The sequence below is a fragment of the Bufo bufo genome, chromosome 8, assembly GCF_905171765.1.
Source record: "Bufo bufo chromosome 8, aBufBuf1.1, whole genome shotgun sequence".
In the NCBI taxonomy this organism is placed as follows: Eukaryota; Metazoa; Chordata; class Amphibia; order Anura; family Bufonidae; genus Bufo; species Bufo bufo.
In genome coordinates this window covers 243,549-261,694 of record NC_053396.1, presented here as the reverse complement: position 1 = coordinate 261,694, position 18,146 = coordinate 243,549, and the positions used below count along the sequence as shown (strand labels likewise).

At 53.0% G+C, this 18,146-nt stretch overlaps 1 protein-coding gene across 1 annotated transcript in view; it reads left to right on the top strand.

Moving 5' to 3' along the window:
• The first annotated feature begins 1,004 nt into the window (after window positions 1-1,004).
• FBXW2 (F-box and WD repeat domain containing 2) overlaps window positions 1,005-18,146 on the top strand; it is a 45,632-nt gene continuing 28,490 nt past the window's right edge. The window contains exons 1-3 of the mRNA XM_040406199.1: window positions 1,005-1,088; window positions 3,855-3,908; window positions 17,611-18,120. Of these exons, the coding sequence (XP_040262133.1) occupies window positions 17,631-18,120 (490 nt within the window). The 5' untranslated portion in view covers window positions 1,005-1,088; window positions 3,855-3,908; window positions 17,611-17,630. The remainder of the gene's footprint in view (window positions 1,089-3,854; window positions 3,909-17,610; window positions 18,121-18,146) is intronic.

Sequence of the window (18,146 nt, the reverse complement as noted above, 5' to 3'; positions counted from 1 at the left end):
CCCATAACAGTGACCTCCACAGCGCCCCCATAACAGTGACCTCCACAGCGCCCCCATAACAGTGACCTCCACAGCGCCCCGATAACAGTGACCTCCACAGCGCCCCCATAACAGTGACCTCCACAGCGCCCCCATAACAGTGACCTCCACTGTGCCCCCATAGCAGTGACCTCCACAGCGCCCCCATAACAGTGACCTCCACAGCGCCCCCATAACAGTGACCTCCACAGCGCCCCCATAACAGTGACCTCCACAGCGCCCCCATAACAGTGACATCCACAGCGCCCCCCATAACAGTATCATCCACAGCGCCCCCATAACAGTGACCTCCACAGCGCCCCCCATAACAGTGACCTCCACAGCGCCCCCATAACAGTGACATCCACAGCGCCCCCATAACAGTGACCTCCACAGCGCCCCCATAACAGTGACATCTACAGCGCCCCCATAACAGTGACATTCATAGTGCCCCCATAACAGTGACATCCACAGCGCCCCCCATAACAGTGTCATCCACAGCGCCCCCCATAACAGTGTCATCCACAGCGCCCCCATAACAGTGACCTCCACAGCGCCCCCATAACAGTGACCTCCACAGCGCCCCCATAACAGTGACCTCCACAGCGCCCCCATAACAGTGACCTCCACAGCGCCCCCATAACAGTGACCTCCACAGCGCCCCCATAACAGTGACATCTACAGCGCCCCCATAACAGTGACCTCCACAGTGCCCCCATAACAGTGACATTCATAGTGCCCCCATAACAGCGCCCCTCACAGCTTTATATATGATGATATTTATTCGCCTCCTTCTCTGTTTTACACAAATTCTGAGTTTCTTTTTGCCCACAAGTAAGATGTCTGTCCTCGGGGCGTGGAATTCTCGCGGTACTTCTCTTCAGGCCAGCTTGCAGAATACCGAGTGTCGCATCCTACAGACATCGCGCAGTAAACCAGTGCTTACCGCTTGGTGATTTGGTGCCGTTTGTCGGGTCTGCGCTTCTGCTGAGGGCGGGGCGGGGAAAATGCAGAGGACACGCCCCTAACAATATGGCGCCTGTGAGGAGAAGGAGCCCGCGGGTTGAGAGGTAAATATTGGAAGGAAGAAGCCGGGACCCGCGTTCCTCCTCCTGAAGACGAGGGGCGGGGGCCCCGGGGGAACGGCCGACTTCCCACCTCTGACCCATAGTATTTAAGGCGTATAATGGTAGAGGCGTGACGTCACGGCTGGATGTAATGTACAGCTTGTGTCTTCTGTACGGGAAAGTTATGGACAGAAGTTGTCACATTCTTGTGTTACTGCCCCTGACAACTCTGATCGCCAGAAACTGTCCCCTGACAACTCTGATCGCCAGAAACTGTCCCCTGACAACTCTGATCGCCAGAAACTGTCCCCTGACAACTCTGATCGCCAGAAACTGTCCCCTGACAACTCTGATCGCCAGAAACTGTCCCCTGACAACTCTGATCGCCAGAAACTGTCCCCTGACAACTCTGATCGCCAGAAACTGTCCCCTGACAACTCTGATCGCCAGAAACTGTCCCCTGACAACTCTGATCGCCAGAAACTTCCCCTGACAACTCTGATCACCAGAAACTTCCCCTGACAACTCTGATCACCAGAAACTGTCCCCTGACAACTCTGATCACCAGAAACTGTCCCCTGACAACTCTGATCACCAGTAACTTCCCCTGACAACTCAGATCACCAGTAACACAAGTAGATTACTCAGATAGCGGTGTGAATACTTACTCTGCCCACTGATCCATGTATGAGATGGGGGTGTGAATACTTACTCTGCCCACTGATCCATGTATGAGATGGGGGTGTGAATACTTACTCTGCCCACTGATCCATGTATGAGATGGGGGGTGAATACTTACTCTGCCCACTGATCCATGTATGAGATGGGGGTGTGAATACTTACTCTGCCCACTGATCCATGTATGAGATGGGGGTGTGAATACTTACTCTGCCCACTGATCCATGTATGAGATGGGGGGTGAATACTTACTCTGCCCACTGATCCATGTATGAGATGGGGGTGTGAATACTTACTCTGCCCACTGATCCATGTATGAGATGGGGGTGTGAATACTTACTCTGCACACTGATCCATGTATGAGATGGGGGTGTGAATACTTACTCTGCCCACTGATCCATGTATGAGATGGGGGTGTGAATACTTACTCTGCCCACTGATCCATGTACGAGATGGGGGTGTGAATACTTACTCTGCACACTGATCCATGTATGAGATGGGGTGTGAATACTTACTCTGCCCACTGATCCATGTATGAGATGGGGGTGTGAATACTTACTCTGCCCACTGATCCATGTATGAGATGGGGGGTGAATACTTACTCTGCCCACTGATCCATGTATGAGATGGGGGTGTGAATACTTACTCTGCCCACTGATCCATGTACGAGATGGGGGTGTGAATACTTACTCTGCACACTGATCCATGTATGAGATGGGGTGTGAATACTTACTCTGCCCACTGATCCATGTATGAGATGGGGGTGTGAATACTTACTCTGCCCACTGATCCATGTATGAGATGGGGGGTGAATACTTACTCTGCCCACTGATCCATGTATGAGATGGGGGTGTGAATACTTACTCTGCCCACTGATCCATGTATGAGATGGGGGTGTGAATACTTACTCTGCCCACTGATCCATGTATGAGATGGGGGTGTGAATACTTACTCTGCCCACTGATCCATGTATGAGATGGGGTGTGAATACTTACTCTGCCCACTGATCCATGTATGAGATGGGGGTGTGAATACTTACTCTGCCCACTGATCCATGTATGAGATGGGGGTGTGAATACTTACTCTGCACACTGATCCATGTATGAGATGGGGGTGTGAATACTTACTCTGCACACTGATCCATGTATGAGATGGGGGTGTGAATACTTACTCTGCCCACTGATCCATGTATGAGATGGGGGTGTGAATACTTACTCTGCCCACTGATCCATGTATGAGATGGGGGTGTGAATACTTACTCTGCCCACTGATCCATGTATGAGATGGGGGTGTGAATACTTACTCTGCACACTGATCCATGTATGAGATGGGGGTGTGAATACTTACTCTGCACACTGATCCATGTATGAGATGGGGGTGTGAATACTTACTCTGCACACTGATCCATGTATGAGATGGGGGTGTGAATACTTACTCTGCACACTGATCCATGTATGAGATGGGGGTGTGAATACTTACTCTGCACACTGATCCATGTATGAGATGGGGGTGTGAATACTTACTCTGCACACTGATCCATGTATGAGATGGGGGTGTGAATACTTACTCTGCACACTGATCCATGTATGAGATGGGGGGTGAATACTTACTCTGCACACTGATCCATGTATGAGATGGGGGTGTGAATACTTACTCTGCACACTGATCCATGTATGAGATGGGGGTGTGAATACTTACTCTGCACACTGATCCATGTATGAGATGGGGGTGTGAATACTTACTCTGCACACTGATCCATGTATGAGATGGGGGTGTGAATACTTACTCTGCACACTGATCCATGTATGAGATGGTGGTGTGAATACTTACTCTGCACACTGATCTACGTATAAGATATAGGGGTATCAATACTTACTCTGCACACTGATCTACGTATAAGATATAGGGGTATCAATACTTACTCTGCCCACTGATTCATGTACGAGATGGGGGTGTGAATACTTACTCTGCACACTGATCCATGTATGAGATGGGGGTGTGAATACTTACTCTGCCCACTGATCTACGTATAAGATATGGGGGTATGAATACTTACTCTGCCCACTGATCCATGTATGTCTGCCTCCCCAGGTGCTGCATATAGGACGTGTCCTCCTGTACGTTGATGGGCATGACGCTGTTTCGGTGAGTGCACGCCCCTGATTGTGATGAGCCGCACAATTCTCTAATGAGTACGTACATTTCATTTTGTGGTCACATGACTCAGTAGGCGAGGCCTAATTGTAGGCAAGAATGGTTCTCTGCCTCACCTGGGTGACAGCCCCGCCCACACCTCATCTTCTCTGCCTCACCTGGGTGACAGCCCCGCTATACCTCATCTTCTCCGCCTCACCTGGGTGACAGCCCCGCCCACACCTCATCTTCTCCGCCTCACCTGGGTGACAGCTCCGCCCACACCTCATCTTCTCCGCCTCACCTGGGTGACAGCTCCGCCCACACCTCATCTTCTCCTCTGAATCACTCGGGTGACAGCTCCTCCCACACCTCATCTTCTCCGCCTCACCTGGGTGACAGCTCCGCCCACACCTCATCTTCTCCTCTGCATCACCTGGGTGACAGCCCCGCCCACACCTCATCTTCTCCTCTGCATCACCTGGGTGACAGCTCCGCCCAAACCTCATCTTTTCCTCTGCATCACCTGGGTGACAGCTCTGCCCACACCTCATCTTCTTTTCTACATCACCTGGGTGACAGCCCCGCCCACACCTCATCTTCTCCGCCTCACCTGGGTGACAGCTCCGCCCACACCTCATCTTCTCCGCCTCACCTGGGTGACAGCTCCGCCCACACCTCATCTTCTCCTCTGAATCACTCGGGTGACAGCTCCTCCCACACCTCATCTTCTCCGCCTCACCTGGGTGACAGCTCCGCCCACACCTCATCTTCTCCTCTGCATCACCTGGGTGACAGCTTTGCCCACACCTCATCTTCTCCTCTGCATCACCTGGGTGACAGCTCCGCCCACACCTCATCTTCTCCTCTGCATCACCTGGGTGACAGCTCCGCCCACACCTCATCTCCTCTGCATCACCTGGGTGACAGCCCCGCCCACACCTCATCTTCTCCTCTGCATCACCTGGGTGACAGCCCCGCCCACACCTCATCTTCTCCTCTGCATCACCTGGGTTACAGCCCCGCCCAAACCTCATCTTCTCCTCTGCATCACCTGGGTTACAGCCCCGCCCACACCTCATCTTCTCTTCTGCATCACCTGGGTGATAGCTCCGCCCAAACCTCATCTTTTCCTCTGCATCACCTGGGTGACAGCTCCGCCCACACCTCATCTTCTTTTCTACATCACCTGGGTGACAGCTCCGCCCACACCTCATCTTCTCCTCTGCATCACCTGGGTGACAGCTCCGCCCACACCTCATCTTTTCCTCTACTTCACCTGGGTGACAGCTCCGTCCACACCTCATCTTCTCCTCTACATCACCTGGGTGACAGCTCCGCCCACACCTCATCTTCTCCTCTGCATCACCTTGGTGACAGCCCCGCCCACACCTCATCTTCTCCTCTGCATCACCTGGGTGACAGCCCCGCCCACACCTCATCTTCTCCTCTGCATCACCTGGGTGACAGCCCCGCCCACACCTCATCTTCTCCTCTGCATCACCTGGGTGACAGCCCCGCCCACATCTCATCTTCTCCTCTGCATCACCTGGGTTACAGCCCCGCCCACACCTCATCTTCTCCTCTGCATCACCTGGGTGACAGCCCCGCCCACACCTCATCTTCTCCTCTGCATCACCTGGGTTACAGCCCCGCCCACACCTCATCTTCTCTACATCACCTGGGTGACAGCTCCGCCCACACCTCATCTTCTCTACATCACCTGGGTGACAGCTCCGCCCACACCTCATCTTCTCTACATCACCTGGGTGACAGCTCCGCCCACACCTCATCTTCTCTACATCACCTGGGTGACAGCTCCGCCCACACCTCATCTTCTCCTCTGCTTCACCTGGTTGACAGCTCCGCCCACACCTCATCTTCTCCTCTGCATCACCTGGGTGACAGCTCCGCCCAAACCTCATCTTTTCCTCTGCATCACCTGGGTGACAGCTCCGTCCACACCTCATCTTCTCCTCTGCATCACCTGGGTTACAGCCCCGCCCACACCTCATCTTCTCCTCTGCATCACCTGGGTGACAGCCCCGCCCACACCTCATCTCCTCTGCATCACCTGGGTTACAGCCCCGCCCACACCTCATCTTCTCCTCTGCATCACCTGGGTGACAGCCCCGCCCACACCTCATCTTCTCCTCTGCATCACCTGGGTGACAGCTCCGCCCAAACCTCATCTTTTCCTCTGCATCACCTGGGTTACAGCTCCGCCCAAACCTCATCTTCTCCTCTGCATCACCTGGGTGACAGCTCCGCCCAAACCTCATCTTTTCCTCTGCATCACCTGGGTTACAGCCCCGCCCTCACCTCATCTTCTCCTCTGCATCACCTGGGTTACAGCTCCGCCCAAACCTCATCTTCTCCTCTGCTTCACCTGGGTGACAGCTCCGCCCACACCTCATCTTCTCTACATCACCTGGGTGACAGCTCCGCCCACACCTCATCTTCTCCTCTGCATCACCTGGGTGACAGCTCCGCCCACACCTCATCTTCTCCTCTGCATCACCTGGGTTACAGCTCCGCCCAAACCTCATCTTCTCCTCTGCATCACCTGGGTTACAGCCCCGCCCACACCTCATCTTCTCCTCTGCATCACCTGGGTTACAGCTCCGCCCAAACCTCATCTTCTCCTCTGCATCACCTGGGTGACAGCCCCGCCCACACCTCATCTTCTCCTCTGCATCACCTAGGTGACAGCTCCGCCCAAACCTCATCTTTTCCTCTGCATCACCTGGGTGACAACTTCGCCCATATTTCATCCTCTCTGCCTCATCCAGGCGGACTCGTAAAAAGGTCCTCGTGCAGTATGCACACAGTGGGCTACCTGACAGGATGCAGGACCGACTCATAGAAAGGGCCTCGCGCAGTATGCACACAGTGGGCTACCTGACAGGATGCAGGACCGACTCATAGAAAGGGCCTCGCGCAGTATGCACACAGTGGGCTACCTGACAGGAAGCAGGACCGACTCATAGAAAGGGCGTCGTGCAGTATGCACACAGTGGGCTACCTGACAGGAAGCAGGACGGACTCATAGAAAGGGCCTCGTGCAGCATGCACACAGTGGGCTACCTGACAGGAAGCAGGACCGACTCATAGAAAGGGCGTCGTGCAGTATGCACACAGTGGGCTACCCGACAGGAAACAGGACGGACTTATAGAAAGGGCCTCGTGCAGTATGCACACAGTGGGCTACCTGACAGGAAGCAGGACCGACTCATAGAAAGGGCCTCGTGCAGCATGCACACAGTGGGCTACCTGACAGGAAGCAGGACCGACTCATGGAAAGGTCCTCGTGCAGCATGCACACAGTGGGCTACCCGACAGGAAGCAGGACGGACTTATAGAAAGGGCCTCCTGCAGCATGCACACAGTGGGCTACCTGACAGGAAACAGGACGGACTTATAGAAAGGGCCTCGTGCAGCATGCACACAGTGGGCTACCTGACAGGAAATAGGACGGACTTATAGAAAGGGCCTCGTGCAGCATGTACACAGTGGGCTACCCGATAGGAAACAGGACGGACTTATAGAAAGGGCCTTGTGCAGCATGCACACAGTGGGCTACCTGACAGGAAGCAGGACGGACTTATAGAAAGGGCCTTGTGCAGCATGCACACAGTGGGCTACCCGACAGGAAGCAGGACCGACGTATAGAAAGGGCCTCGTGCAGTGTGCACACAGTGGGCTACCTGACTGGAAACAGGACCGACTTATAGAAAGGGCCTCGTGCAGCATGCACAAAGTGGGCTACCCGACAGGAAACAGGACAGACTTATAGAAAGGGCCTCGTGCAGCATGCACACAGTGGGCTACCTGACAGGAAGAAGGACCGACTCATAGAAAGGGCCTCGCGCAGTATGCACACAGTGGGCTACCTGACAGGAAGCAGGACGGACTCATAGAAAGGGCCTCGTGCAGTATGCACACAGTGGGCTACCTGACAGGAAGCAGGACGGACTCATAGAAAGGGCCTCGTGCAGTATGCACACAGTGGGCTACCTGACAGGAAGCAGGACCGACTCATGGAAAGGTCCTCGTGCAGCATGCACACAGTGGGCTACCTGACAGGAAGCAGGACTGACTCATAGAAAGGGCCTCGTGCAGCATGCACACAGTGGGCTACCTGACAGGAAGCAGGACCGACTCATAGAAAGGGCCTCGTGCAGCATGCACACAGTGGGCTACCTGACAGGAAGCAGGACCGACTCATGGAAAGGTCCTCGTGCAGCATGCACACAGTGGGCTACCCGACAGGAAACAGGACCGACTCATGGAAAGGGCCTCGTGCAGCATGCACACAGTGGGCTACCTGACAGGAAACAGGACCGACTTATAGAAAGGGCCTCGTGCAGCATGCACACAGTGGGCTACCTGACAGGAAGCAGGACGGACGTATAGAAAGGGCCTCGTGCAGCATGCACACAGTGGGCTACCTGACAGGAAACAGGACGGACTTATAGAAAGGGCCTCGTGCAGTATGCACACAGTGGGCTACCTGACAGGAAGCAGGACCGACTCATAGAAAGGGCGTCGTGCAGTATGCACACAGTGGGCTACCTGACAGGAAGCAGGACGGACTCATAGAAAGGGCCTCGTGCAGTATGCACACAGTGGGCTACCTGACAGGAAGCAGGACCGACTCATAGAAAGGGCCTCGTGCAGCATGCACACAGTGGGCTACCTGACAGGAAGCAGGACCGACTCATGGAAAGGTCCTCGTGCAGCATGCACACAGTGGGCTACCCGACAGGAAACAGGACGGACTTATAGAAAGGTCCTCGTGCAGCATGCACACAGTGGGCTACCTGACAGGAAGCAGGACCGACTTATAGAAAGGGCCTCGTGCAGTATGCACACAGTGGGCTACCTGACAGGAAACAGGACCGACTTATAGAAAGGGCCTCGTGCAGCATGCACACAGTGGGCTACCTGACAGGAAATAGGACGGACTTATAGAAAGGGCCTCGTGCAGCATGCACACAGTGGGCTACCTGACAGGAAGCAGGACGGACTTATAGAAAAGGCCTCGTGCAGCATGCACAAAGTGGGCTACCCGACAGGAAACAGGACAGACTTATAGAAAGGTCCTCGTGCAGCATGCACACAGTGGGCTACCTGACAGGAAGCAGGACCGACTCATGGAAAGGTCCTCGTGCAGCATGCACACAGTGGGCTACCTGACAGGAAGCAGGACGGACTTATAGAAAGGGCCTCGTGCAGTATGCACACAGTGGGCTACCGGACAGGAAGCAGGACCGACTCATAGAAAGGGCCTCGTGCAGCATGCACACAGTGGGCTACCCGACAGGAAACAGGACCGACTTATAGAAAGGGCCTCGTGCAGCATGCACACAGTGGGCTACCTGACAGGAAACAGGACGGACTTATAGAAAGGGCCTCGTGCAGTGTGCACACAGTGGGCTACCTGACAGGAAGCAGGACCGACTCATAGAAAGGTCCTCGCGCAGCGTGCACACAGTGGGCTACCCGACAGGAAACAGGACGGACTTATAGAAAGGGCCTCGCGCAGCGTGCACACAGTGGGCTACCTGACAGGAAGCAGGACCGACTCATAGAAAGGGCCTCGTGCAGCATGCACACAGTGGGCTACCTGACAGGAAACAGGACGGACTTATAGAAAGGGCCTCGTGCAGCATGCACACAGTGGGCTACCCGACAGGAAACAGGACGGACGTATAGAAAGGGCCTCGTGCAGTATGCACACAGTGGGCTACCTGACAGGAAACAGGACCGACTCATGGAAAGGGCCTCGTGCAGCATGCACACAGTGGGCTACCTGACAGGAAACAGGACCGACTCATGGAAAGGGCCTCGTGCAGTGTGCACACAGTGGGCTACCTGACAGGAAGCAGGACCGACTCATAGAAAGGTCCTCGTGCAGCATGCACACAGTGGGCTACCTGACAGGAAGCAGGACCGACTCATGGAAAGGGCCTCGTGCAGCATGCACACAGTGGGCTACCCGACAGGAAACAGGACGGACTTATAGAAAGGGCCTCGCGCAGCATGCACACAGTGGGCTACCTGACAGGAAACAGGACGGACTTATAGAAAGGGCCTCGTGCAGCGTGCACACAGTGGGCTACCTGACAGGAAACAGGACCGACTCATAGAAAGGGCGTCGTGCAGCATGCACACAGTGGGCTACCTGGCAGGAAGCAGGACCGACTCATGGAAAGGTCCTCGTGCAGTGTGCACACAGTGGGTTACCTGACAGGAAACAGGACGGACTTATAGAAAGGGCCTCGTGCAGCATGCACACAGTGGGCTACCCGACAGGAAACAGGACGGACTCATGGAAAGGTTCTCGTGCAGTGTGCACACAGTGGGCTACCTGACAGGAAGCAGGACCGACGTATAGAAAGGGCCTCGTGCAGCATGCACACAGTGGGCTACCCGACAGGAAACAGGACCGACTTATAGAAAGGGCCTCGTGCAGCATGCACACAGTGGGCTACCTGACAGGAAGCAGGACCGACGTATAGAAAGGGCCTCGTGCAGCATGCACACAGTGGGCTACCCGACAGGAAACAGGACCGACTTATAGAAAGGGCCTCGTGCAGCATGCACACAGTGGGCTACCCGATAGGAAACAGGACGGACTTATAGAAAGGGCCTCGTGCAGCATGCACACAGTGGGCTACCTGACAGGAAACAGGACCGACTTATAGAAAGGGCCTCGTGCAGCATGCACACAGTGGGCTACCTGACAGGAAGCAGGACCGACTCATAGAAAGGGCCTCGTGCAGCGTGCACACAGTGGGCTAGCTGACAGGAAGCAGGACCGACTCATAGAAAGGGCCTCGTGCAGCATGCACACAGTGGGCTACCCGACAGGAAACAGGACGGACTTATAGAAAGGGCCTCGTGCAGCATGCACACAGTGGGCTACCCGACAGGAAGCAGGACCGACGTATAGAAAGGGCCTCGTGCAGCATGCACACAGTGGGCTACCCGACAGGAAACAGGACGGACTTATAGAAAGGGCTTCGTGCAGCATGCACACAGTGGGCTACCTGACAGGAAGCAGGACCGACTCATAGAAAGGGCCTCGTGCAGCATGCACACAGTGGGCTACCCGACAGGAAACAGGACCGACTCATGGAAAGGGCCTCGTGCAGCATGCACACAGTGGGCTACCTGACAGGAAGCAGGACCGACGTATAGAAAGGGCCTCGTGCAGCATGCACACAGTGGGCTACCTGACAGGAAACAGGACCGACGTATAGAAAGGGCCTCGTGCAGCATGCACACAGTGGGCTACCTGACAGGAAACAGGACGGACTTATAGAAAGGGCCTCGTGCAGCATGCACACAGTGGGCTACCTGACAGGAAACGGGACCGACGTATAGAAAGGGCCTCCTGCAGCATGCACACTTTGGGCTACCTGACAGGAAACAGGACCGACGTATAGAAAGGGCCTCGTGCAGCATGCACACAGTGGGCTACCTGACAGGAAACAGGACCGACGTATAGAAAGGGCCTCCTGCAGCATGCACACAGTGGGCTACCTGACAGGAAGCAGGACGGACTTATAGAAAGGGCCTCGTGCAGCGTGCACACAGTGGGCTACCTGACAGGAAGCAGGACGGACTTATAGAAAGGGCCTCGTGCAGCATGCACACAGTGGGCTACCTGACAGGAAGCAGGACCGACTTATAGAAAGGGCCTCGTGCAGCATGCACACAGTGGGCTACCTGACAGGAAGCAGGACCGACTTATAGAAAGGGCCTCGTGCAGCATGCACACAGTGGGCTACCTGACAGGAAGCAGGACGGACTTATAGAAAGGGCCTCGTGCAGCATGCACACAGTGGGCTACCTGACAGGAAGCAGGACCGACTTATAGAAAGGGCCTCGTGCAGCATGCACACAGTGGGCTACCCGACAGGAAACAGGACCGACTCATAGAAAGGGCCTCGTGCAGCATGCACACAGTGGGCTACCCGACAGGAAGCAGGACCGACTCATAGAAAGGTCCTCGTGCAGCATGCACACAGTGGGCTACCTGACAGGAAGCAGGACCGACTTATAGAAAGGGCCTCGTGCAGCATGCACACAGTGGGCTACCTGACAGGAAACAGGACGGACTTATAGAAAGGGCCTCGTGCAGCATGCACACAGTGGGCTACCCGACAGGAAACAGGACGGACGTATAGAAAGGGCCTCGTGCAGCATGCACACAGTGGGCTACCCGACAGGAAACAGGACGGACGTATAGAAAGGGCCTCGTGCAGCGTGCACACAGTGGGCTACCTGACAGGAAACAGGACCGACGTATAGAAAGGGCCTCGTGCAGCATGCACACAGTGGGCTACCTGACAGGAAGCAGGACCGACTCATAGAAAGGGCCTCGTGCAGCGTGCACACAGTGGGCTACCTGACAGGAAGCAGGACCGACTCATAGAAAGGGCCTCGTGCAGCGTGCACACAGTGGGCTACCTGACAGGAAACAGGACCGACGTATAGAAAGGGCCTCGTGCAGCATGCACACAGTGGGCTACCTGACAGGAAGCAGGACGGACTTATAGAAAGGGCCTCGTGCAGCATGCACACAGTGGGCTACCTGACAGGAAACAGGACGGACTTATAGAAAGGGCCTCGTGCAGCATGCACACAGTCGGCTACCTGACAGGAAGCAGGACGGACTTATAGAAAGGGCCTCGTGCAGCATGCACACAGTGGGCTACCCGACAGGAAACAGGACGGACTTATAGAAAGGGCCTCGTGCAGCATGCACACAGTGGGCTACCTGACAGGAAGCAGGACGGACTTATAGAAAGGGCCTCGTGCAGCATGCACACAGTGGGCTACCTGACAGGAAACAGGACCGACGTATAGAAAGGGCCTCGTCCTACCTGACAGGAAGCAGGACGGACTTATAGAAAGGGCCTCGTGCAGCGTGCACACAGTGGGCTACCCGACAGGAAACAGGACGGACTTATAGAAAGGGCCTCGTGCAGCGTGCACACAGTGGGCTACCCGACAGGAAATAGGACGGACTTATAGAAAGGTCCTCGTCCTACCTGATAGGAAGCAGGACTGTCGTATATCTTCTATATAAAAAGAATCTTCATATAAAAGAGAGGATCAAAAAAATATATATATATAAAAATTCTATGATCCTTCAGGCGGACATAATCGCCTCTAAGTTCTTTTATCGACTATCTTAATTTGTTTTGTGCAAGCAGTGAAACAAAGGGACAATTATTTATGTAAACATATATGTAATTATTCACCAATGACCTACTGACAGCCAAAACCAAGAAACAATACTCTGTCCTCCTTCTCCTGGACCTGTCCTCTGCCTTCTCCATAACTCTGTTCTCCTTCTCCTTGACCTGTCCTCTGCCTTCTCCATAACTCTGTTCTCCTTCTCCTTGACCTGTCCTCTGCCTTCTCCATAACTCTGTCCTCCTTCTCCTGGACCTGTCCTCTGCCTTCTCCATAACTCTGTCCTCCTTCTCCTGGACCTGTCCTCTGCCTTCTCCATAACTCTGTCCTCCTTCTCCTTGACCTGTCCTCTGCCTTCTCCATAACTCTGTTCTCCTTCTCCTTGACCTGTCCTCTGCCTTCTCCATAACTCTGTCCTCCTTCTCCTGGACCTGTCCTCTGCCTTCTCCATAACTCTGTCCTCCTTCTCCTGGATCTGTCCTCTGCCTTCTCCATAACTCTGTCCTCCTTCTCCTTGACCTGTCCTCTGCCTTCTCCATAACTCTGTTCTCCTTCTCCTTGACCTGTCCTCTGCCTTCTCCATAACTCTGTTCTCCTTCTCCTTGACCTGTTCTCTGCCTTCTCCATAACTCTGTTCTCCTTGACCTGTCCTCTGCCCTCTCCATTACTCTGTCCTCCTTATTGACCTGTCCTCTGCCTTCTCCATAACTCTGTCCTCCTTCTCCTGGATCTGTCCTCTGCCTTCTCCATAACTCTGTCCTCCTTCTCCTTGACCTGTCCTCTGCCTTCTCCATAACTCTGTTCTCCTTCTCCTGGACCTGTCCTCTGCCTTCTCCATAACTCTGTCCTCCTTCTCCTTGACCTGTTCTCTGCCTTCTCCATAACTCTGTCCTCCTTCTCCTTGACCTGTTCTCTGCCTTCTCCATAACTCTGTCCTCCTTCTCCTTGACCTGTTCTCTGCCTTCTCCATAACTCTGTCCTCCTTCTCCTTGACCTGTTCTCTGCCTTCTCCATAACTCTGTCCTCCTTCTCCTTGACCTGTCCTCTGCCTTCTCCATAACTCTGTCCTCCTTCTCCTTGACCTGTTCTCTGCCTTCTCCATAACTCTGTCCTCCTTCTCCTTGACCTGTTCTCTGCCTTCTCCATAACTCTGTCCTCCTTCTCCTTGACCTGTTCTCTGCCTTCTCCATAACTCTGTCCTCCTTCTCCATTACTCTGTCCTCCTTCTCCTTGGCCTGTCCTCTGCCTTCTCCATAACTCTGTCCTCCTTCTCCTTGACCTGTTCTCTGCCTTCTCCATAACTCTGTCCTCCTTCTCCTTGACCTGTTCTCTGCCTTCTCCATAACTCTGTCCTCCTTCTCCATTACTCTGTCCTCCTTCTCCTTGGCCTGTCCTCTGCCTTCTCCATAACTCTGTCCTCCTTCTCCTTGACCTGTCCTCTGCCTTTGACACTGTTGACCACTCCCTTCTGTTGCAAACTCTCTCATCTCTCGGCATCACCGACCTGGCCCTCTTCTGGATCACATCATACCTCACAGAACGGACATTTAGCGTCTCCCGCTCCCGCACCACCTCCTCGTCTCATTCCCTCTCTGTTGGTGACCCTCAAGGCTCTGTCCTAGGACCCCTGCTCTTCTCTACACTTTTGGCCTGGGACAGCCCATGGCTTTCAGTATCACTCCTATGCTGACGACACACAGATCTACCTCTCTGGTCCAGACATCACCACCTTACTATCCAGAATCCCACGATGTCTATCTTCTATATCCTCCTTCTTCGCCTCTCGCTTTCTAAAACTTAACATGGATAAGACAGAATTCATCATCTTTCACCCATCTTGCTCAACCCCCCCAACAGACCTATCTATCATGATCAATGGCTGCACACTCTCCCCGGTCAACCAAGTCCGCTGCCTTGGAGTGACCTTGGATTCTGCCCTCTCCTTCCGACCGCACATCCAAGCCCTTTCCACCACCTGCTGCCTCCAATTCAAAAACATCTCCTGCATCCGCGCTTTCCTCAACTTTGAATCTGCGAAAATGCTTGTACATGCCCTCATCATCTCCCGCCTGGACTACTGCAACATTCTCCTCTGTGGCCTTCCATCTAGCACTCTCGCACCCCTCCAATCTATCCTCAACTCTGCTGCCCGACTAATCCACCTCTCCCCCTATTACTCCTCTGCCTCCCCGCTCTACCAATCCCTTCACTGGCTTCCCATCGCCCAGCGAATTCACTTCAAAGTACTAACAAATACATACAAGGCCGTCCATAACCTGTCCCCTCCCTACATCTCTGAGCTACTTTCCCGATACATCCCCACACGCAATCTCCGATCCTCACAAGACCTCCTTCTCTCCTCTTATCGCCTCTTCCCACAATCTCCTCCAGGATTTCTCCCGTGCATCCCCCATACTCTGGAACTCGCAGCCCCAACATATCAGACTCTCACCGACAGTGGAATCCTTCAAAAGAAACCTAAAACACCCACCTCTTCAGACAAGCCTACAACCAGTGACCCTGCTGCCTCTATACCGCCATGACCTGCTTCACCCGCACCTACTGTGTCCTTCTCCCATACCATGTAGATTGTAAGCCTCGCGGGCAGGGCCCTCTCTCCTTCTGTACCAGTCTGTAACTCGTCTTGTTCCTGCTTAGTGCACTTGTCTGTATTATGTATGTGCACCGCTTATCATATGTACAGCGCCAGGGAATGAATGGCGCTTTAATAATAAATAATAATAATAAATCCAATACAATTACCGACATAAGATATATGATGAATAATAATGTACTATCAACAAACCACCACTAGATGGTGCTGTAACCAAACACCATTACCTCACCAGCACAGTCCTATCACAAGATGCCAATACTATACTTTTAACAAGCAGACCACCGATTTATATACCAGGAGAAACTTAGGGTCTTCTGTTTACCAAACAGTCTATAACAAAACACGGATTAATATAGTAAGAATAACTGTTATCCCTGGACTCTGTTTCCCTATGACCAATCAAAAATATATGATATTAATATGACAAAGTATCCAGCTCGGCAATCAGACTACGGAATATAACTTTCCAAGGGTTTTAGTCCTCTTTTCAGATAATGTCAGATCTTCCATTAGCAATATGCATCTTTGCTAAGAGAATAATCAGCATTATGGAGGTGCCTAGCACTATATATTCCCACAGTATGGGGACTCTTGGCTATATACCGAGAGGAATATCTTATTAATATCACGAGCAATAAGCACAGTATACGTTACCGGGTCAGAGGTAGACAGAGTTCAGATGGGACCAGTTCTCAAGAACTTTCCTAGTAGTCAAAATATAATCCAAGTTTCCTTTGGTATATCTTTCTTGTGGTCAGTTTCCTTTGTGAGTTTTTCTTTTGGTGAGAGCCCCCTGATGCTCCGCACACGAGTAATAATTCCCCACCTTATCTAAGAATCATCCCCTTCTGGATTAGAGATTTCCAATCAGGTAAGATGGGTGTATTCGTATGCTACTAACACAATGATGTCATATTAACCCTTGACATGGTATTAAAAAAAATGGTGAAATAATATAATATTGTCTATCTGCCTCCAGATGGCACTGTTGTACAACATATTAACATCAGATCTTTAAGTGAATACTTATATAACATGGCTTTAGATATGCACACAGGAAGCAGCACGGACTCGTAGGAAGTGGGCTTGTGCAGCATGCACACAGTGGCATCACTTTTTCCATTAGTTTAACAGCTCTTTTTGTGTTTTTTTTATTTTCTTTTTTTTTTTTATTCATTTAAGTCATGTAGAAATTTTCGTCTCACAGCCACACCTCTTCTCAAAAATTCATCCAATCACAGGTCACTTGCCTTTTTTCCAGGTAAAACTGGGTTTATTTATTTAAAAATAACAGCTTGAAATTGTGCAGAAGTTTCCAATTCAGAGCGCGGTGACGTAAAAGAGGACACATAGCGCCTTCAATTTGCTGGGCAATGGTGACCCTAACCCTCCCTTCCGTGTAACTGCCTAGATGCCGCAGTCACTATTGACGGCATGGATCAGAGTTATCCACCCATACAATCAGTGCCAAGCTTCGGTGGAGATCTGGAGCAGTGTTTCAGCGCAGCCTCTTCAGTCCCTGCAGCCGGCACCTGGATAAATGGGCTGGACAGAGTGCCCGGTCCCACTGCATTCGTTTACATGCTCTGTCCCAACCACCCTGCGAGGAGAGAGTCCCCCGAAAAGAGGAGGAAAACCCCATGTCCAGAATCCTCCTGCACCACATGATGGGTCATGTGACTGCCGATCCCCCTGCAGCCATTGTAGCGCCCTACAGGGGAACGTTGTGAATTTCTGTCTACAGTGCATGCTCTAGGGAGTCTGCTTTGCAATGTAAAGTATGGGGGTTTATCCTCATGTCATGTGTAAGCTAGCTGTCGCAGCATGGTATAAAATGCTATGGGGTGAGAGTGTCTGTGACCGGACGTGTCTTCTCTCCCCCAGCCTGGACCTTCTGTAAACTTATGGAGAAGAAGGATTTTGAGACATGGCTTGAGAACCTCTCAGCATCTTTCTTCAGCCTCACCGACCTGCAGAAGAATGAGACCCTGGATCACCTGATCAGCCTGAGCGGAGCCGCGCAGCTGCGTCATCTGTCCAATAACCTGGAGACGCTGCTCAAGCGTGATTTCCTCAAGCTTCTTCCCCTGGAACTCAGCTTCTACCTGCTGAAATGGCTGGACCCCCAGACACTGCTCACCTGCTGCCTGGTGTCCAAGCAGTGGAACAAGGTGATCAGCGCCTGCACTGAGGTGTGGCAGGGGGCATGCCGCAGCCTGGGCTGGCAGATAGACGAGGCTTTGCAGGACACGCTGCACTGGAAGAAGGTCTACCTGAAGGCCGTGTTACGGATGAAGCAGCTGGCCAGCCATGAAGCCTTCCAGACGGCGTCCCTTATCGGACACAGCGCCAGAGTTTATGCACTTTATTATAAGGATGGTCTCCTATGTACAGGTATGTGGTGGGCAGGATGGGGCCCC